Raw genomic sequence first — 23,812 nt, forward strand, 5'->3', positions numbered from 1 at the left:
CGCAGCGGGAGAGGCCACAACAGTGAGAGGCCCGCGTACTGCAAAAAAAAAAAAAAAAAAAAAAAAAAGAAAGGAAAGGAAAACCTTATTCCCCAAATTCTAACAGAAACAATCACAATTCCAAGCCAGACACTTTACACGGTCTTATATTCTAAGACTGTGTTGTCTTCTAGAACACTGAACATAGTGAAGATGTAAGTAAATCACACCTGCTTCCCAACTAAACTACACCTTAGACAACAAACGAGTTGACTACTTGACCACCTAACAACACATATATGACGGAGCTACAGACTTCTCATCCACCTGTATTATTAATATTTCGTAAAACAGTGTGGGGCCTGGCAGTACACGTTATTACTACTGAAGAAGAGAAAGGCAGACAGAAAAGTTTAATCCAGAGCCCCAAAGTGTGTAAAAATGGCATCCACTGATTCCAGAAATACTCAGAACAGCACATAACAGTGGTCCCCAGCCTTTGTGACACCAGGGACCAGTTTCGTGGAAGACAATTCTTCCATGGGATGGGGTGGGGGGATGGTTTGGGCATGATTCAAGCGCATCACGTTTACTGTGCGCTTTCCTTCTATTATTATTACGTTGTACTATATAATGAAATGATTATACAACTCACCATAATGCAGAATCCATGGGAGCCCTGAGCTTTTCCTGCAACTAGATGGTCCCACCTGGGGGTGACAGGAGACAGTGACACCTGAAGTGTGTGGCTTATGTCCAGTCTACTCCGTAAGATGCAGCTTGTCACTTGCCACTCACTGATAGGGTTTTGATACGAGTCTGCAAGCAGTTGATTTATCATGGTCTCTGTGCAGTCAAACCTCTCTGCTAATGATAATCTGTATTTGCAGCCGCTCCCCAGCGCTAGAATCACCTCAGCTCCCCGTCAGATCATCAGGCATTAGAGTCTCATAAGGAGCGAGCAGCCTAGATCCCTCCCATGTGCAGTTCACAGTAGGGTTCACTCTCCTACGAGAATCTAATGCCACCACTGAATTGACAGGAGGCGGAGCTCAGGCGGTAATGCCAGTGACGGGGAGCGGCTGTAAATACAGATGAGGCTTCACTCGCCCGCCACTCACCTCCTGCTGTACAGCCCGGTTCCTAACAGGTCACCAACGGATATCGGTCCGTGGACCGGGGTTGGGGATCCCTGGCGTACAGCATGCACCGTGACGTGTACTGGGGTACAAAGGAGCCCAGCACTGAGGGATGCATGGTCTAGCAAGAGGGCTCTAGAGAAATGCCTGTAAACACATGAATATGGGAACATAACGGCTCCAAGTGTTGTTACAGAGGAGGAGGTGGCAGAGGGCTGAGCCAGAAACATCTATATGCTGGGAGTGATCTTAGAGACAGAACAGAATGAGGCACAGGGGGTGGAGGAGGGCGGCCAAGGCCCAGGAACAGGGTGAAGAGAGGCACAAGGGCCTAGACTAGCCTAGTGTGGCTGAGACAGGGAAGAGGCTCAGCGGCAGTCAGCTGACAGAGGAAGGATCTACAGTTCTAAGGAATTCGGGCTCTCTCCTTAAGGCAAGGAGGAGCCACTGAAATACAATTTTAGGACCAGAGAGTTGCTCTCTGCAAAAAACATACGAAATTGGTATACAGAATGGGCAGAAAGGATAAAAGACAGAAGCAGGGAAACTAGTGAGGTGTCCCAAGAGGAAATGATGAAAACCTGAACTCAGAACTCAGTAATTCATTTGCTGGAGGTGGGTGTCTGTCTCCTAGGTTTCTGATAGTAAGATAGTGTTACCATTAATTTGGAGAGAGAACACAGCAGGAGGAGGAGGAATGGTTTGCAGTGAAAGCTTACTTCTGTTTCAGCTCATCAGAGTTTGAGGGGCATGTGGGATGTCCAGCATTGTAGAAATACAGTGGACTGCTTGGTATATAGAATCTATAGTTAAAAAATAAAGGTTTAGGCTGCAAATAGAAACAGAGGTCATCAGTAAACAGCTGGTAAACAATGCCTTTCCAAGCATGTGAGAGTGCCAAAGAGAACTGAGGAGTTAAGAAGACAAGAGCAAGGCCTAGTTAAGAGCTAACATACAAGGTTAGTCAAACCACCAACTGATTCTAGCCTTCCTGGTTCACGATCTGCAAGCAGTGACCCATAGCATAATAACCAAGATAAATTCATAAATTTCAAAGACAGATTTTGGAGAATATATAAGTTTTACCTCATATAAGCCTACCTTTTTACATTAGGATGAGATATACATATAAAAACTAGCAAACTAAGGACCCGGGTGTTTCTATCTAAAAGGCTCTGTTTGTAGGCAATCTGAAGCCAGCTGGGTACAGGGTAAACTGCTACTACAAAAAAAAGGGCGTGGGGCGGGGGAGGGGGGGGGGCGGTGATTGTTTACTAAGACCTGTATGTTGATGAAACTTAGCTAGAACAACTGCCTCCTGCTACTCAGGAAATAATGCAAGATGTACCACTTTGAACATGGCTTCTGCTCACCTCCGCAAGATTTAAATCAAAAAGCAACTATAATTATATGACACAATAGCCACTAGCCAAATTAAACAGAATTTAAGATTCAGTTCTTCCGCCACTCTAGCCTCATTTTAAGGGCTCAAACAGCCGTAACCACATACAGCTGGTGACTATGGTACTGAACAATGCAGATAATAGAACATTTCCATCATCACAGAAAGTTCTACTGGACAGTGCTGCTCTAGGCAACATTTTAGCAACATGAACCTCCTCTAGCATATCATTACTTTTAATAAGTAAATAAAATTAACTGAAAACAGTTTGGAACACTTTTTTATACAGCCCACATTGGAAATTTTGGCTGTAAAATTATAAACAGGAAGAGTATATTCATTTTTAATTTGACAGATGATTCCAATATTTGAATATCCTTTAGCTCAGCACAGCTCCTTACTGGAATTCACCTGACTCACAGTGACAATGCCTGCAAATAGCAATATATTGGGGCCTAAATGTCCATCAGTGGGAGACTTGTTAATAACATGATGATAGATTATGGCACATGCATACAACATAACTCTTCTATAAAAAATGAGGCAAATGAAATTAAGAAAATTCCACCCACAATAGCATCAAAAAGAATAAAACACAGAGCTCCGGGGGGCAACCATGGCGTATACCGGCCTCACGGCGCCTCTCGTTATGATGAGCATGTTCTGTGGCTTCGTCAGCTTCCTGGTGCCCTGGTTCATCTCTAAGGGTCCCAACCAGGGAGTTAGCATCACCATATTGGTGACCTGTTCAGTTTGCTGCTATCTCTTTTGGCTGATTGCAATTCTGGCCCAACTCAACCCTCTCTTTGGACCACAGTTGAAAAATGAAACCATCTGGTACCTCAAGCATCACTGGCCTTGAGGAAGAAGACCTGCTCGCCAGTGCTCAGTCATTGAGGCCACAAAGAGAACTCCTCTAGATGCAAAATCACCTCCATACCCAGACCACCTTCCTTAACTCACCCGTTTTAGCCATCAACCGCCTTAAATGTTCCCACCACATTTGAATGCCTTATTCTACAATGCAGTATTTTTTCTGGTCACCTTTCTTACACTTTGATGAATGATGTACCTATTTAACCTAAAGTATGCTGCCTCCATAAAATGTTTATGTACTCTTCTGAGATAGAAAGCGCTGTTCTTCTGAGAAATAATGTTACTCTCTCCTTGGAACCTGCGGATTTGAAGATGGCTCCTGCCTGCTCACAACATGGGAATCAGCGAAATGTTTAAAAATTGTTACAAGGCAATAAGACTCCAATGGGGCAGTCAGTAGGAGAACATGTTCAGAGGGAAAAATCTGTCTCACCAGAATTATACCAAAGTATATTTTCAGGATGAATTTCTTATTTCTGCCATCTTTTAGAATAAATTATTTTTATGTTTTCCATGGAAAAAGAAAGAATAAAATACAGTTGAACATTGAACAATTAGAGGGTTGGGGCACGGCTGAAAATCGAAGTACAACTTAATAGTTGGCCTTCTGTGTATGTGGTTCCTCCATATACACAGAGTCAACTATCTGTGGACTGTGTAGTGCTGTAGTACCATACTATTTAAAAAAATCCACATATAAGTGGACCCAAGTAGTTCAAACCCGTGTTAAGGGTCAACTGTACATAGGAATAAACTTAACAAAAGAAGTTCAAAATATATACTATCAAAGCTAAAAAAGATTACTGAAAGAAATTAAAGAAGATCTAAATAAACAGAAACACATCCCACGTTAATGGACTGAAGACTTAATTCTGTTAAGATGACAATATGCCCCAAACTGATCTACAGATTCAATTCAATGCCTATCAAAATACCAGTTGGCTTCTTTGCAGAAATTGATAAGCCATTCCTAAAACTCATATGGAAATGCAATGACCCAGAATAGCCAAACCAATATTGAGAAAGAACAATACTGGAAGACTCCTGCTTCTTGATTTCAAAACTTACTACAAAGGTACAGTAATCAACAGAGTGTGGAACTGAGAGTCCAGAAATAAACCCTCACATTACCATCAAATGATTTTTCAACAAAGGTGCTAAGACCATTCAATAAGGAAAGAATAGTGTTTTTAAACAAAAGGTGATGAGATAAATGAATACCCACATGCAAAAGAATAAAGTAGGACTCCTAACTCACACTACACGCAAAAATTAACTCACAGTAGATCAAAGACCCAGATGTTAAGAGCTAAAACTATTTAAATCATTAGCCATCAGAAAAACAAAAATCAAAACCACAATGAACCACAAATTCACACCTACGAGGATGGCAATAATAAAAAAGACAGATACTAACAAGTGATGGCAAAAATATACAAATATTAGAACCCTCACAGACTGTTTATAAGAAAGGAAAACGATGTACTCATTTTGAAAAACATTTGAAAAACTAGAAGCAGTTTCTCAAAAGATTAAACAGTCACCATATGACTCAGCAGTTCCACTCCTAGGTATATACACAAGAGAAGCTAAAACATACATCAAAAATAAAGACTTGCACATAAATGTTCTTAGCCTCATTATACGTACTACCCCAAAGCAGAAACAATCTAATGCCCATTAACTGATGAATGGATAAATAAAACAAAAGAGTGATATAATAGAATATTACTCAACAATAAAAAGTAATGGATGTACTGATAGATGCTACAACATGGATGATCCTTGAAAACATTATGGCAAATCAAAGAAGCTAGTCACTAAAGATCATATTATATGATTCCATTTATATGTAATTCCCAGAATAGAGAGAAAGTAGGTTAGTGGCCACTTATGGCTGAGGGGGTGGGAAGAAATGGAGGTAACTACTCAAGTGTACAGAATTTCTTTTGGGGGTGATGAAAATGTTCTAAAATTAGGTGGTTGGTGATGGTTGCAAAATTCTGTGAGAAGACTGAAACATCTTTGAATTGCAGATTTTAAATTTTATGGTACATGAATTATCTTTCAATAAAGTTGTCACACGAAAATAAAGAGGCTGTCCTCTATATACTAATATGGAAGATATGTCAATGATAAATACAAAGGTGCAGTGCTTTTGTGTATGGCATGTACCATTTGTTTTACAGATATAATACAATGCATGCACCTCATGTTAACAGACTGTTTCTGGTGGGAGCAACAAGAAACTGACAATAATGGCTCTCCTCCAGGAAAAGGAGCTCAATGACTAATGGTCAGGGAGAGGAATTAACTTTTCAAAAATTCCTTATACTCCTTTCATACTTTTTCAGTTGGGCACCATGCGCACGGCTACTGAAATTAATTATTAATTTATAAAGACAAGAAAGAAAAATAAGGAAAGACCAAGTGGATGCTGGGAAAGTGGCTCCTGTCTCTGACCCCACCACCACTCCACCCCTCCCCCACCCTTGGCGTCTCGAGAGAATTTACTAAAGAACAACAAAATGAACTGTCTAGGGCTGGAAAGCTAGGATAAAAGTCCAGCTCCAAACAACATGCAGTTTTCTGGTAGAAAGCCTGTGGGTTAGGTGTGAATACCGGTTCCATCACTTAAAAATCCACGAGAATTCAAGTCAGTGACAACTTCCCTGAGCCTCTCAAGAAAGTCAGAGGTTTATGGTAATTTAAAAGAGATGATACATAAATTCCTTGGTATGGTAACTGTGCACGTGGTAGGCAGTCAGTAAAGGTTAATCCTCACATCCTATTCTCACCTTTCTGGCGTGTGGTTACCATGAACTTGCTTCCTCAGGGCTCCAGCTGTGAATAATAAGGAGGTGCACCCTGATATACTATGCATGATAGCGCTATCAGACCTCTGGCCCTTTCTGCTCATCTGTAACCGTGCTAATGCAAAGGTCAGCATCAATCTACCTCTTAACCTCTCTGCTTCTAAACTCATGTATTTTATAATCATGACTGGTTATGAGACTTAAGAAAGTTTCAGAAGGATCTCTATTGTTAATTATCACATATTTCTACAAGGCAATATGACAAAATGGGTTGTACTGATGCTATAACCATCTTTGGGGAAGAAAAAAAAAAAGATGTCTAACAGAGATTTAAAAAATTTAACGCGTAAGCAAACTGCTTAATAAACATTCTCCAGTAACACATGACTTGTTCTAACTAGGTCTTTTTTGACAAGTACAAAGTTAAGCCCAATCCTCAAAGACTTTCTTGTGAACTAGGGTTTCAATGGACTTTACACAACAGAAGTGTTCCCATCTTAAAAACTGTTTCCCCTAGATGGAAAACAAAATTTTCAATTGCTGGCAGAGAATTTTGGTCATCTGAAGAGTTATTAGTCCACTGCAATATGTTCTGCCTCTTTCAAACTTTATAATTTCAGCCATACACATTCTTCAATATTAGATAAATGGCTTTATTTTTTAAGACTGCTGTTTCAATTAGCACTAATGCCAACCTTACTATAGGAATTGTGTATATAGTTCTTCAAAAATGCTGAAGCACATTAATATTATTCTTGTAGGAATGGCCGTTTTCAGAGACTGGTGGATACCTAAAGAAGCTATCAGAAAAACATCTTCCAGAGAAACGAGAGATTCTGCAAGCACCAAATCCAATCCCAATGGGAGAGGCTCAAGAATAAGGTTAGGATTCTAGCTACAACTGCTATCCAAAGACAGGTTCTAGGAAGAGATAGAACTAGAGAAAGAAGAACTAGGATCAACCAGTGAGTCGAATTTCGGATACCCAAACTTCTCTAGACTAAAGAGGTAGGGGAAATCTCTCCTATTAATCTGCAATCTCAAGCTTCTCCTTGTGCAGAGTTAGCATTTGAATTTATTATTATACCTTACTAGTTCTGAAACCCCCAAGCCAAGAATTAATTTAGAGTGCTTCCGGGTCACTGCCATCCCTGGGCGCCTGGAAGAAGTAAAAACAAATCCTCTTGGGAGAAATGCATCGTCAATCAGGGCTAACTGGGATTCCAAGCAATTAAGATTGGGTTGGGCAGATGTGATTTAATAATTTTTTTCAAATCACCAAATAAATAAGGAAACAATACCCAATGAGCAAGCCAAAAGAAATAATAAACAGCAAAAGTAACTTCAGATACTAGTACTATGAAACACAGAATATAAAATAAATATAATACTGATAGAAATAAAGGAAGGAAACAAAAGCACAAGCAGGAAATTAAAGCATGAGACTTAAAATTCATTGATTGATCAGACAACAAATAAGAGGCTGGAAGATAGATCTGAAGAAATCATCTAGGGTGTACGGGGCTGGCCAGAAAGTTTGCTGGGGTTCTTCTGTAAAATAGGAAAAACCTGAGTGAACTTTCTGGCGAACCCAGTATCACAGAAAGACAAAGAGATTGAAAATATGATGAAAGGTTGAGAAGTGGAGTAGAGAATGAGAAGATCTAACCAATCTACTCTTTGGGCTTCTTGAAGAAGGGAGAAGAAGGAAGAGCTAAGAATTGTCCAGAATTGATAAGGAACATACATCTCAAATTCAGAAAGCACAAAGTGTTCCAGACAAGGTGAAATCTCCAGAACAATAAAACTGAAGAACTCCATAGCAAAAAGAAAAAAACAGGGGGGGAAAACAGCCAGATTTTCTACAAAGAAATTGACAATTACACTGTCACTAGAGGTCACAAAAGAAAGAAGTCAAACAACAGTGGTGTAAGATCATCAAAGTGCTAAGAGCCAATGACTGTCATTTTCAGTTATATAACTGGCTAAAGAAAACATGTAGGGACTTCCCTCGTGGCGCAGAGGTTAATAGTCTGTCTGCCAATGCAGGGGACATGGGTTCGATCCCTGGTCTGGGAAGATCCCACATGCCTCAGAGCAACTAAGCCCGTGCGCCACAACTACTGAAGCCCGCATGCCTAGAGCCTGTGGTCTGCAACAAAGAGAAGCCACTGCAACGAGAAGCCCACCCACTGCAACTAGAGAAAGCCCCCGTGCAGCAACAAAGACCCAACACAGCCAAGGGAGGGAGGGAGGGAGGAAGGAAAATATGTATACATGAAACAAATAAAGGTATTTTCAAATCAACAAAAACTGAGTTTATCATTTACAGACTTCTTCTAAAGAAACTTGTGAAGAATAGATTTCAGGAAGAAGACATGAAATGATGAGGAAGGAAGGTCTAAATTACAAGAAAAAATGGTAACTGATAAACTGGTAAACATGAGTTAAAACAAATAATGAATGTATATTTCCAGGGTGGCAATAAAACTACTACTCAAAATAACAATATTTTAAAAATCAAACTCTTAAAAAATAGTACTATTCTGAGTACTTTACTCATATAATTAACTCAATGCTCAAACAACTCTGAAGTACTATTATTCACCCCATTTTCACAGATGAGGATAATGAGGCATAGGGGGTAAGTTCAAGGTCATACAACTAGTGACTGGAGAGCCAGGAAGGAAGCTTGCCCTACTAGGCAGCAGCTGGAAGCAGTGAAATATTTCCAGACCCAACTTTTTAGTAGAACTAGATCTGCTGCTGTGCCAGTGGACTCGGTAGAAGGAAGGGTTAGGTGGTAAATAACTGACACTGGTGGGAGGCTTGAACAGGAAACACTGAAGGACACTCACTGGGATGAGATGAATCCTCTGTAGTACTGATATCCACTTACAGCATTCAGACTTCTCCACTCACAGACTGACTCACTAAGACTGAGAAGGCCCAGGAATCTGCATGTTTGGTAAGCACCCCAGGAAACTGATGCAGGTGGTTTAAGGCCCACACTTGAAGAAACATTACCAGATGCATATGTAACCACTATAACCACTACATTCAAGTCCTTTAGTCTAAGATTCTATTTGACTTTAAAGAGCTTCTAAACAAGAAACATCATACTCATGTGTATTTGGATACCAGATGTCAACTAAACCCTTAAACAAATAATGTGCAGTTTCAAGCTCACAAAAAGATGACACTAGAAAGGATAAACTGTGGTTAAACAATCGAATAACTACTCAGCAATACAAGACAATGAACAAATACAAGAACATGAATGAACTCAAAAGAACTGTGCTAAGTGAAAGAAGTCAAACTACAGAGTATATGATTCCATTTTAAAAAGGCGACACTTCAGTGATGGAAAGCAGATCAATGGTTGCCAGAGACTAAGGAGTGGGGGAAGGGTACTAACTGTAAAAGGGCTCAAGGGAACTTTTGGTGCTGATGAAACGTTACCTCACGATTGCGGTTGTGGTCATGCCATGTATATGTGCAACAGTCACAACTCCATGAATTGTACACCTAAAACTGGTGAATCTTTATTTAATGTAAATCATACCTTAATAAAGCTGACTCAAAAAAAAACAAAAAACAAAAAAAAACACGATCATCACAGCCACCAGTGAGTTCTCCCCTGTACACTGCTCTTAACACATGCTCTCATCACACTCCAGTTGGTTCAGATCAAATACTCTTCACCACCAAACAGGAAATTCTGCAAAACCCCCAGTCATGTATATTAACACATGGGAAACTCACTGCCTAGTTTTAAACCACTCACTACCCTGCAAGGGCAGTACTGGACAGGTAAGAAAATAAAAGCTTTAGTGTTCAACAGAAGAGCCTTACCTAAGGTGGAACAGAAATTCAAAACCTAAGGTGCTGCTGAGACTAGCACCCATGGAACCAAATGCTGCAAATTACTCCCCCTTGTATTCACACATGACACAGTGCCATCTCCGTTCAAATTTATCTCACAACTGAGGACTGTCTTGAAAAACATCAAGCTGGTATCTCTGATGGGGCAGGAGCTATAAAGTCCTCCACCAGTCTGGTCATTCCACCGAGTCAGATCAAAGAGAACTCAGGGACTGTGATATTCTCTCCTACCCTTGTGCTCATAAATTTTGTGATTCTACCCGAGAGTTCCAAATTCTGCTTGACTACCCACGTACAGAGAAGATACCTCACATTTGTTCAAGAAATATTTATCAAACTATTTTATTGCTAAAAATGAGTAAAAGCTGTCTTCATGCATGGAACCAGGTGTCTAACAGATTAGAGCAGACAAGTATACAAATAACAATATAAAACAAGGCAGACCATGGTTCAGAAAGATTATTACCTTAATCACCTCAACAGAGTCAAGGTTCCAAGGTCCAGGGAATACAATGAGAACAAAACAAAATACCCAGAAAGGCAGAAATGTTCTCTCTGGCTCGTTTAGTCCCCACAGAATCCACAGAGAAAGGAGTGACAACTGAGGCTGACCTGGGAGGAAGGGCTTTTGAGGCAAGGGGAACCTCAGGCATAAGCACAGGCATGGCAACAGGAAGGTCCAGTTTTGCTGATATACAAGGTACCCACAGGAGAATATGGGCAGAAATGCAAGAAAGACTAGAACCAGATTCTGACACCCTTGAATGAAGAATATGGAGTTTATTTCTGGTAAGATATAAAACGTCATGCAAAATTTAATCTATATTTATTTTAGGATCTGTAACACAATAGTTCTTAAGACTATACACCATGATCATGTAGAAGTTTTTTCAAAAGACAAAAGCCTACAGGCAGGAGATTCTGACTCAGTAGGTCTGGAATGTGGCCTGGGCACATGTCACTAGGAGTCTGACACACACCCATGGTTAAGAATCTCTGCTGTAAGGAGCCATTACCGTATCTCACAGATGTCTACCAGTAATACACTCAAGTGTGCTTATGACTGAAATACAAGCAAGGAAAGCAAATACTAATAGGCACAGGCAAAGAAAGACAGATTACAAATAAGAACTTCTGATGCTCCAAAAGATTTCAGGAATACGACATTCCACTCTAATAAATGTATGTCTCTTAAAAAGTTATTACACTAATCGGTCTGTTTTAATCACCTACTTCACTCAAGTAAAACCAAATTTTAGGGGCTTCCCTGGTGGCGCAGTGGTTGCGCGTCCGCCTGCCGATGCAGGGGAACCGGGTTCGCGCCCCGGTCTGGGAGGATCCCACGTGCCGCGGAGCGGCTGGGCCCGTGAGCCACGGCCGCTGGGCCTGCGCGTCCGGAGCCTGTGCTCCGCAACGGGAGAGGCCGCAGCAGAGGGAGGCCCGCATACCACAAAAAAAAAAAAAAAAAAAATTATAAAAAAACAAACCAAATTTTAGTTAATTCCATCAAAATATAAATAATTATACCATTAAGTATTCAGAGTTCAAACTCAGAAAACCATAGCTAAAGGACTTCTAATTTAAACATGACTGATTAACACCACACATTTTTCTTCTCTCCTTCCCATAGTAAAAAACAAACAAAAAACCAAGAAACTCCAAAATAACAAAGACAATGGAATAGTAAAAATCAAGGAACAAGAAATTCAACAATGTTTTTAGAAAACAAAGTCAATACAGGAAGGTAACAAATAGGAAGAACGTAAGCACTACAACGACAGTGACAGACACGGACCAGAAACTACTCCACCCCACCACCACAGAGCCTCGGCGTGAAAACCAAGGACTGGGGAGATGTCAGGCTGTTGGGGGGATGCTACTGAACACACAGAGCTCAGCTGGACAAAGCCATGGCTCCTTCCCCACTCACCCCTACCCCCAGTGTAGGCAGATTACAATGTTTCCGGAAGCAAAGACTGGATATTTTGGAGAAAGTCTTTGCTTCAGGAAAGACTGTAATCTGGCTACAATCTTTTGGAGAAGGTATGGTAAGGTACCGTGATGAGAAACCATTTTGATAATTAATAGAACCTCAGATTCCTTCCTCCACTCTGCCCCCCTGAACAGGAGTAAAGAGAATTCCTTACTGGAGAAACGGAATAGCCACACCCAGGCCAGGCTCATATACAGTTACAACAGAATTCATTTTTTAAAAATCCTTCTCTTAAAAACTAATGAGCATTTAACATATCACACACTGGGTTCTCTCTACACCTTGATAAGGGTCAACCATCTCCTATAACCCAGGTTCGTTTCAGGCTTCCCAGTGCTGGCGGTTGATGACTCTTTACTAGGTATGACGCTGAGTAGCTGACTGAGGACAAGAGCTAAGCTTTAGTGCCTATGTGCTTATTAGCACGGGTGCTTACTCAGGCAGACGTTAAATAATATAAGCTGAATAAAAAATCAAAATGGAAAAGGTGTATGCCTGCTACTTTCTAAATCATTAAGCCTATAATCTAAAACTTTGATTTCACTATCTTACATTGATTCTGAACTTCAATGAAGTCACAAAAATTTTCTGTATTAAAGAATACATTTCCGGGCTTCCCTGGTGGCGCAGTGGTTGAGGGTCCACCTGCCAATGCAGGGGACACGGGTCCGTGCCCCGGTCCGGGAAGATCCCACATGCCGCGGAGCGGCTAGGCCCATGAGCCATGGCCACTGAGCCTGCGCGTCCGGAGCCTGTGCTCCGCAATGGGAGGGGCCACAGCAGTGAGAAGTCCGCGTACCGCAAAAAAAAAAAAAAAAAGAATACATTTCCTAGTCCTTTCTTCCTTCCAAATATGCAATAAATAATAAGGTGCCATTTGAAAGTTAGGAATTCATGAATAAAGCATCTTACTAAGGACTTAGTTACAAACTGGTGGCAAGAACAGGCAAAAATTCCCAACTGGTGTGCACTTGACCTAGAGGCATACAAGGTTAGACAGTCTATTCATCACTACTTATTCAGGAGAATTTTAGGAACTCAAATAATATATGACTTAAATCCTGAAAAAGTGAAATAAGGTTTCATTTAAATGGTCGTTTTAAAATCAGCAGACAAGGACTTCCCTGGTGGCGCAGTGGTTAAGAATCTGCCTGCCAATGTAGGGGACACGGGTTCGAGTTCTGGTCCGGGAAGATCCCACATGCCGCGGAGCAACTAAGCCCGTGCACCACAACTACTGAGACTATGCTCTAGAGCCCGTGAGCCACAACTAGTGAGCCTGAGTGCCACAACTACTGAAGCCCGTGCGCCTAGAGCCCATGCTCCGCAACAAGAGAAGCCACCGCAATGAGAAGCCCGCGCACCGCAACGAAGAGTAGCCCCCGCTCGCTGCAACTAGAGAAAACCTGCACACACCAACAAGGACCCAACGCAGCCAAAACCAAACAAATAATAAAAATAAATAAATAAATAAAAAGATTTTTTAAAAAAAAAAACAGACAAAAACTACATACAGCCCCACCCCACCCCAAAAAAAGGTGGAGCTTAAATGTGGCAATAAAATTAATGTTTTATATACTGAATGCTTTAAAGTCAATTTGTTTCTCATTCTTGGATCCATTATAGTACAGTCTGACTTGTGATACCAAGCTAAAATAAAAACTCTTTCAATAGTTCGCTATTTTCTTGGAACACAGTCTCAGGAGTAACTTACCAGGTCAAAGATTTTCTACATTTAAACATCAAACATACTGAGAAACTGCTATACAAAAATCTGTACAAGTGACACCCTCATCATCAGAGAACATCTTTATCGGTAGTTTAACTGCTTAAGATGAACTCCTGCACATATTCCACTACAGACATCCCAACAACGAAAAAACTGTTTCCTTACAATGGCTCATTAACTCTTCTAATAAGTAATAATCCATGCTATAAAAACAAAAAATGCAGTATAATCAATAAAGTTTGAAACTTAAAATCTGAAGTAAAATTTGATCAAACAGTAACTGAAAACAATATTTCTAACAATTCAATAAGCATATTAAGCAGAAAATAGTTTTTAACAGCAAAATTACTGTTAAGTTTTAAAACTTCTATTTTCTTACCTACTTCAGTATCTATTCTAAGTACTGCTAACTCTTTAAACACTATTATTCCACAGTATTCCTTATGTGTTTTCCATCATAAATTACATTTTTGAGAAAGAGCATTCTGGTGTAAATACAGCAACTGAATGGATAATAACATGAATTTTAAAACACACTTCCAACAGACTTGCACTTACACGCAACTGTAACCTTACTGACCATTTACTACATCATCCTCTGTTTGCTTCATCATGAACAAGAGTGATATGGCTGCTGACCTCATACAGTATTTTGTTGGAACTACAATGGAATCAGAAAAGGGAAGTTTATAAATTTTTTTGATGGAAAAAGCCATCTAAACTCTAGTTCCTGCTATGAGCCAGGCATTATCCAAATGCTTTTACACTTATTCAAATAATCTTTAAAAAGACACAAAGGGCACAGAATAAAATTTCACTACGGATGCAATTACTCTTTGTGCAAAATGACCCAGGTATAAGAGGGGCCAGACCCACCTCGACCCAGGGCCTCTCAGTCCAGAAAAAAGCACGTTGAGACCACATGATTTCACAACCTTAACTCTATCTGCCCAGAATGGGCCCAACGGCAATAATTCCACATATGACCTCTTCAGCTTAAAAAAGAAAAAAAGAAAAAAAAAAAACAACTGTAACAACTATTCTTTGCCTAATGTCAGCAAAAATGAAAAAGCCTCTTCTGAAGAGATTCCTAAAGTGCTGACCAGCCAGAGGCTTTCTTTCCACATTTTAATAATCCAGGCAGAATGCAGAATTGAAGGCCACTCCTGCCCCATCTGTCCCTGCCATCCCGCCATACCTCCCTACCCCAGCTGATCTCCTATCTGGATCCAACCCTGTCTCTTCTGCCTTATAAAAAGCCATGCTTCCCTACTCCATCTCAGCAGTTACACTCTTCCTTCAACAGTCAGGTCTGTGGACCTTCAGTCCTCCACAGAGCTCGGCCCTCTTGTAGTTCGGCGACCTGCACACACATTTTCCTCTCCCAAGCCCAGGTTTCACCACCTTCTCCAAACCACCCAATTTCTGGTTTGGTGTCTTGCACATCACAAAATTTCAAAACTCTGCATTTTTCCTCTCACCTGTGTTTTAGATAGTTGCGATGAAGAAGAAAAGAACCCTGGATAACTGAGTTCTTGCTATACAGGTATTTAATCTGTTAGGTCAAGAAAATAGCTAATGTTCAAACATTTAACTTCTTTCTTTAATTTAAAAATATGAATCTACTTCCAAATCCTAAAATTATCTACCTAATCCTTTTCTAAAATAAATTCAATGTCCAAACACAATAAAATTATTTACTTTATAATTCTGAATAATATATGTGTGAATTTAAACAAACAAAAAGCCTTAGCTGGAATTCCCACAGGTACTTTATAAAACAGCGTGACCAGCGAAGGGATCGGCACAAACAAGGCTCGTGCTACCATGAATTACATTACAGGAACACCCCAAACCAATAATTTAATCCTGCTCACTGGGAACCACTGTCTGTGCTCTTATTCTAAGTAAAATATGCTTCCAGAAGTGATGTTTTATCTTCACAAAGTCGTAACTGAACTTCAAAGGCACACTGTAAAAGACTCAAATATTCAATATGTTGGTCATGTACTTTCATTCAACAAGTATTTATTAAAGACCAACTACGTGCCATGCACTGTGCTAGGCAATACACTGATTTACAAACAAAGGGACACAATCTTTGATGATGAAACACACAATAGACTATCATCTCTGAAGATTTTTGATAACAGCTCCAACATATAAAGATGGACACAGAGAAGCAAAGTAAGTTTCCATTCCACCAGCACATGCATTCCAGCCCGCTCCCAACAGAAAAACGGTTTCTATTTATGGGGTCAGTCGGAATTGCCAACTCTGGGTTTTATCAAATTTCTTTCACGTGAAAAGGAAGACAATAAAGTAATAAAAGAATAAACACAAAGCTGGCTTCCTGAACCAGCTGCAACTGAAACAGAAGTTAAAATTATAGACCTAGGAAACAGTGGTATTACTTTAAAAATTCTTCTAATGTTTAAGAATGCAAAAGCATAAAAAAAAAAAGAAACAGATTAACCCAATACCCAATGGTACGTGTAAAAGTTCTATAAACACATATAAATTGTATCATGATGCAAACCCAATTCTCTGTTATCATTTCAAGTATCTCCATCAGTATTCAAACAGGTACTCTGTCAAACAATCTTAGCACCTTTTTCTTCCAACTTTTTTTTGGCCTCTCTGCGTGGCTTGCGGGATCTTAGTTCCCCAACCAGGGATTGAACCCGGGCCACTGGACCGCCAGGAAATTCCCCTCTTCCATCTTTAAAGAGAAAATTACCTGCTTGGGCTTCCTTGCTGGCGCAGTGGTTAAGAATCCACTTGCCAACGCAGGAGACACGGGTTCGAGCCCTGGTTGGGAAGATCCCACATGTCGCAGAGCAACTAAGCCCATGCGCCACAACTACTGAACCTGCGCTCTAGAGCCCGCGTGCCACAACTACTGAAGCCCGCATGTCTAGAGCCCATGCTCCGCAACAAGAGAAGCCACCGCAATGAGAAGCCCCACACCACAACGAAGAGTAGCCCCCGCTCGCCGCAACTCGAGAAACCGTTGCACAGCAATGAAGACCCAACGCAGCCAAAAATAAATAAATTAAATAAATAAATAAATCTATTTTAAAAAAGAGAAAATTACCTTCTTAATCAAAACAAGCAAAAAAAACAAAAAAAACCCTCAAAAAACTCCTAAGTGAACATAAAAACAGTAATTATAAAATTTAAGTTCTAGTTCTTTCAAAAATCAAGCTGAAAATGATTAGCATAATCATCTTCCTATGGATAACTTTGACTTACCATTTAGTTCTCTCTGTATGTGCACCTATAACCTAATCCAGCTCTTCTGTTTCCCCTTCCAGGGACCCCCACCACCATTTATACACCTCAGTAGTGAACAGAGAGCCTGGGAGTTATCCTCAACTTCAGCTCCTGCCCCTAAATATGATCAGCCACCAATGAATTGGCCTCCTTGATGTCTACAGACCCTCCCCCCTTCCCACCACCCTGTTGTGCTCAGACCACAAATGCCCCTCAGCTGAATTATTACCATGTTACCCTTAGCCTCCACCCACCCAATTTATGTCCCACACTGTAGTGAAAGTAACCCTTCAAAAACACAAATCTGATCTCATTTCTTTCTCAAATCCTTTTGCTCTTGAGATAAAGCAAAATATTCTTAACAGGATAAATACAACTCTGATGATCTGGGCCCTGCTTAAGGGTCCAGCCTCATCTAACCCCTTTGCTTTTTTTTTTTCTCTCCCTCTTGTTTGTTATATTATATTCCATTATTTCAAACATACAAAACCGGTATACCCACTTGCAATATTAACAAACCTCGATATTTCATCATAACTGCTTCGGATCTTTTAAATGAAGGACTCAGTTATTATAGGCAGAGTTGAAGCCCCCGAATTCATTCCCCTCCTTCGACAGTTAAAAGCGATCCTGAAATGAAGACTCATCATTCCTGTGCATGAGTCTATGCATGCATGTTTATACATGGTTTATACTTTAACCATACAGCTTGTACCAATAAACATGTACAGTCTGTGCATGGTTTATACTTTAACCATACAGCTTGTACCAATAAACAATGTTGTATCATATTGTATGTCATTTTACAATTTTTTTTTCCACTCAGTTTGTTTTCTGAGATTTACCCATGTTGACAGAGGTAACTCCAGTTCTCACTGTAACTGTCATATAGTATTACATCATCTGAATACTCACCAGTATATTGAGCCCTTTTCTCAATGAACGTCCGGGATGTGTCACCTTGTATTATCACAAACACGCTGACATTTTCACACACATCTCCTTGTACACGCATACAAGGGTTTCTCAAAGGCAGACTCCGTCAAGCTACACTCAGCAACTCATGAAATCAATATACTTGGTTACAGACCATGTTTTATTAAAAATGAAAGTAGAAAATGTGTGTTTCATGTATAAGAGTACTGCTTCTTTAAACATATTTCAGTTACACACAGACAGGTCAATGTACGCACTGGGTCACAAAAGAATAAAATATGGAACCCCCTTGCTTGAAAGCGTGTATCTAGAAGTAAGACTCTAATGAGCAGGCTGTGCACACCTTCAGCTCTGATGCAGTGATGATTCACAGACTTACCCACCTGGAGTTTTTCTTTAATGTGTGAGGCAGGGCTCTAGTACTGGCTTATTCCATATGGATAACCAATTGTCCCAGCAATTATTTATTTATATCAGATTAACAAGTTACACATGTTCAGTGAATTTACAGACTATTTCAGAAGAAATGGCTTCTGCACAATATTAAATCATTCCATCCTATGTTCACCTTATGTTCAAGAGGGCTTTTATGTCCTCAGTAATATTTTGTCATTTTCTCCATAAGGGCCATGCATAGCTTTGTAAAGAGTTACTTCTAGGAATTCAGAATCTCTGTCCTTTATTCAAGAAAGATCTTAACACATTGTAACTACCCAGTAAATACTGGGTTGGCCAAAAAGTTCGTTCGGGTTTTTCTGAACATACTCATCATTTGGTTAATGTCGCCTCAAGTTTCAGTTTGCCACCACCCTCCATTTTGGAACATTTAGAATTCCAAATCAAACTGTAAACTGTCTGAAAATTTACCTTGTCATTATACCTGGTTTTATTACATGAATTTTGTATGCTGAGCTACTATTTAAAGTGAACTTAAACATCCTCCGTGGCCAAAAAAGCTTCAAGTGTTTACTGGCTACATCAAAGTTAATTTTTTTCATGAGCAAAAGCCCTAATCTCAAGACACACATGAGCTTAAATATAAAAAGGGTGTTAAAATATCAAATCAACAGATCCCCTTTCCTAGAATGTTGCCACCATCCAAAAACTGTCAGTAAAATTTGGCTTGCTTTTTTGCCTATAAAGGCCGTGGACAATGGATTTTATTTAAGACTAACAACTGGCCTCTCCCCATTTGCACTGGACAATCATTGCTGCTACTACCCCTGGAGCAGGCTACAGAAAGCTGCCAACCAGCACTTAAGCTCATCTGCCCTGGTAACTTTCTACTTCAGACTCACACTTGAAGCCGTGAGTTGTTGCTCTCTGTGTTATGTCCTGGATGAAGTGCAGCAGGGCTTCCAAATCATCCACCAGCCCCTCTCACAGACGATGGCCACCTGACTCCCAAAGCCACTCAAAGTATGACCCCATAGCCTATATTTTCACTCAGAACATCTCAAGTCTTCTAAATTTGGTGAAAAACTACCCAGCCATTTTTACACTGTTAATTAGACACAAAAAAAGAAATTTAATTTTATGTATAAAGTTTAATAGGCTGCATCTAGAAAACAAGCACTCTTAAGACTGTGGAGGGGACTTCCCTGGTGGTCCAGTGGCTAAGACTCCAAGCTCCCAACTCAGGGAGCCTGGGATCGATCCCTGGTCAGGGAACTAGATCCCACATGCCACAACTAAGAGTTTGAATGCTACAACTAAAGATCCTGCACGTGGCAACAAAGATCCTGCGTGCCGCAACTAAGACCCAGCACAGCCAAATAAATACGTAAATAAATATTTATTAAAAAAAGAGAGAGAGAGAGAGGGAGAGATGTACAGTCCTTTTTTCTTGTTTTTCCTCCTCTGGGTTCCAAGTTCATACTGTGGCTTCAGAGATTAAAGTTTTTCAGAAACACCTGTTTATGAATTTGGAAGAATGCAGAATCACTCTCAGATACCTCAATACCCCCAACCAAAGATCCTATGGCTCCCTCCCAGTGTTTAAAAATGCTCATCTCTTTCAACGATGCAACTATTCCTATTCTTGCAACTTCAAAAGCCAAATTAACTGTGCCGCAAAATCCAGATTTCTTTTCACAACTCAGTACCCATCACATCACACATCACAGATGTTCTTCATCTTCCATTCAGACTCACTTTACTGCATCCTCAGGGGTCCTCAAGAAATTTACCTATTTGCCTACCACTAAATTCATAGACATTGACAAGAAAAAAACCAGGCTCACCTACTTCTCCACTTCCTATTCCAGGCAGGTAAGAGAAAGAATATGAACCTCTGTGGCCAAACCACCAGTATAAAAAAATAGCAAAAGTTATTTTGTTATAGGATAAAGTACAGTCTTGTTAAAGGATAGTCTCTTCAACAAATGTTCTTGAGAAAACTGGATATCCACAGGCAAAAGAATGAAACTGAACCTTTATATTACACCATACACAAATATCAACTCAAAATGGTTTAAAGATTTAAATGTAAGGCATAAAACCATAAAACTCCTAGAAGAAAACATAGGGGAAAAGTTTCATAACAGTGGTCCTGGCAATGACACTAGAAGCTCAGGCAATGAAAGCAAAAATAGGCAAGTAGGATTATATCATAAACTAAAATGCTTCCATATAGGAAAGGAAACAATCAATTTTTAAAAGTATTAAATGTGATAATAACAAGGGAGATCTAAATGAGTGCTAGCCACTGTCCTAAGCACTTTACCTACGTTCACTTATTCAATCCTCCTTACAACTCTATGATGGGTATTATTACTATCCTCCATTTTACAGAATAGAAAACTGAGGCCTATTTGATTTATCCCTGGTAACTCGAGAAGTCAGAATTATATCAAGGAAAAGAATGGAAAAAAAAAAAAAGTCCAACAAGACCATTTAACAAGCCTTAAACTATAGCTAATTCTCCCTACCCCACCCTCCTACTTTTGAATTCATTTTTATACCCTTACCTCATTTGCTGCCAAACAAACTAACACCATATGCCACCGACCACAGGAAATCCATTTACCAGTTAAAGGAAAATCTGTATCTAGAACAAATGCCATTTACTGAACCAGTAACTCTAAACAGAATTTTTTAAAGTACAGAATGTATTGTTAAGAAAGAACATTTTAGATTTTAATGTATTTATTTTGTCATATTTCTTCTGTCAGTGAGGTAGATGTATTAAAGGCACTAAAAATAGAGTAATTCAATTCCCTCTACCATGTTTTGTATTCAGTGGGAGAGATGATGTAAAAACTGAGCTGCGGGCTTCGCTGGTGGTGCAGTGGTTAGAAATCCGCCAGCCAATACTGGGGACAGGGGTTCGAGCCCTGGTCCGGGAAGATCCCACATGCCGCGGAGCAGCTAAGCTGGTGCACCACAACTGCTGAGCCTGTGCTCTAGAGCTTGCGAGTCACAACTACTGAGCCCGTGTGCCACAACTACCAAAGCCCGCATACCTAGAGCCAGTGCTCCGCACCAAGAGAAGCCACCGCAGTGAGAAGCCCGCGTACCGCAACAGAGAGTAGCCCCCGGTCGCTGCAACTAGAGAAAGCCCGCACACAGCAACAAAGACCCAACAACAACCGAAAATAAATAAATAAAATAAGTTAATTAAAAAAAAAAAACTGAGTTACTATAGAATACATTACTGTACTCAATTATACAGAAAATGTAATGTTCTATTAATACAAAGCAGTTCTGAGAGGCCAAAGAAATATTTTTTCCTTTCTCTTTCATTTAAAAACTATTATTAACAAAAAAGGAGAAAAAAGCACAGCAAACACCTCACAACCTACGTTGACCCTCAGAGAAATGAGGGACGGGGAAATAAGTGACAAGGGTAAACATCCATATCCACAAGCTATTTTTAATCTACTATTCTTAAAATAGGAAGATCTTAATAACAAAAATATGAATGGTTGCCAAAGCCAATATCCTAAGTTGATATGGGAGAAATAATAAAAAGAAATGGATAAAGTTCACTATAAGTGTAAAACTGACTAGATGTTACTAGAAAAGTAGTGTCTGGATTTAGATCTTTTGAATAACATTTTTAAATTTTCCATCTGAAGCTGCAAAAGCACATTCAACTTGCTGAAAATATCTCTCTTCAAAAACGTTTCAAGCAAAAATTGTTGACAATCCAATATCTGGATACTAAAGGGAATTATGAAAGATGCAATAAAAGTTCTTTAGATGTATAATGGGCACAAAGTAAAAATGTAGAAATGATAACATCATTTTTATTCTTTTACTTTGGAGTGAAACTAATACATGCTGTCATACAGCACTTTCTTATATACAACGTTGTAGTTTACAAAGAAACACTTTACTTTCTGCTATATTAACTTTAACTACTGCTCACAGAAATAACAGTCTCTTTGCTGCCATATCACTGTGGAAATGAAGCTGGAATGACGCTAGCCCACCAACAGTTGTTTAAAAAGCAGATACCCAAGACAGCAAGAAAGCTGCCACAAGTTCAGCTCAACAAAGCAAGCATATATAAACACCTCAAAATTTTAAGAGACATTGTTGCTTTAAAGAGCCATTCTTTTTGTGCTAACATACAAAAATCCAGACATCTAAATATCTCATCATTATTAAATCAAACATATAGCCTTAATCTCTGTGACAGAGATATTTCTCTCCCTCCCTCTCATTCAGGGATAAAATTCTAGAGTCAGGTTCCATAATCACAGAATAGGAATACATCCTAGTAGGATTACTGAGGTTAAGTACCAAGGCCAAGAGCTGAGAAATATCAGGCAAGCACATACAGGGCATAAACACTGAATGGACTATCAAGTAAGAGTGGTAACAAAAAAGAAAAATCAAAGCAGAGTCAGTGTCCCAGGGATCTAGCCCAGGAGCCAAGACAAAAATTGCACAATAGCTTTTAATTTAAGAACAAAGTGGTTCCGATGAAAATGATGAGGACTTAGTGATCCAGGAAGGTTTCAAGGGGATGTAGGATTGAACTGGTCCTGACCTGAAGGTAGAATACAGGCACGCTTGGGGAGGACATTTTGCAACAAGAGACTCAGTCCCTCTACCAGCCTTAATAAATTAGAGCAGGAATGAACACGGCCGACAGGCTGCATGCTGTGGGGCTCAGTCTCAGCAAGAGCATCTAAGGATGAGAGCGACCAAAACCACAAAATCCTTTAATAAAAGAGAAAGGTACTCCTTTAATAAATGAAAAAGATACTTAAGATGGCCCCTTAAGGATGTGTTAAGATTCCGGCAGAAATGGAGCTGAAGCACGTCAGGCAGAGGGAAAGCAGTAAGGAGAACACAGGTAAACATGGCTTTAGGCTTGCCAGCAGCATGGCATCCGTGGGACAGAACAAACTCAGCTGCAAAGATGGTGCAGAGAGATGCTGGAGACCACTGCTAGGTTCTGAAATTGGTAGAAAAGCAAGTAAGCAGTAAATGGGGAATAAGGAAGTGACAAAACCACCTGTGCTTCAGAAGGTTTAATCTGGTACACTTAAGTAAGATGAATGGAAGAACACAGGATGCCAAAAAATTTACCTAGAGTGGATTTACTTCCTTATAAAAGGCATATATATATATATATATATATATATATATATATATATACACACCAATGGGATGCCCTTGATTTACTTTTCAAATTTGTTCTACTTTTTTTAAAAAAAAACGACCATACAGGGCTTCCCTGGTGGCGCAGTGGTTGAGAGTCCGCCTGCCGATGCAGGGGACACGAGTTCGTGCCCCGGTCCGGGAAGATCCCACGTGCCGCGGAGC

The 23,812-nt window shown here is 39.9% G+C and overlaps 2 protein-coding genes across 7 annotated transcripts in view; one reads left to right on the forward strand and one right to left on the reverse strand.

Annotated features, from left to right (window-relative positions):
* Positions 1-23,812, reverse strand: part of SRPK2 (SRSF protein kinase 2) — a 235,775-nt gene that overhangs the window by 83,691 nt on the left and 128,272 nt on the right. The window lies entirely within an intron of this gene.
* Positions 3,137-3,382, forward strand: LOC112062206 (V-type proton ATPase subunit e 1-like). Its single transcript, XM_055085077.1, has one exon. It carries the CDS (start codon positions 3,137-3,139, stop codon positions 3,380-3,382), a length of 246 nt encoding a protein of 81 aa, XP_054941052.1.

Source organism: Physeter macrocephalus, chromosome 5 (genome assembly GCF_002837175.3).
Source record: "Physeter macrocephalus isolate SW-GA chromosome 5, ASM283717v5, whole genome shotgun sequence".
In the NCBI taxonomy this organism is placed as follows: Eukaryota; Metazoa; Chordata; class Mammalia; order Artiodactyla; family Physeteridae; genus Physeter; species Physeter macrocephalus.

What these genes read in the sequence shown, in the direction of transcription:
- LOC112062206 (XM_055085077.1), top strand. Translation starts at nt 3,137, where the DNA reads ATGGCGTATACCGGCCTCACGGCGCCTCTCGTTATGATGAGCATGTTC.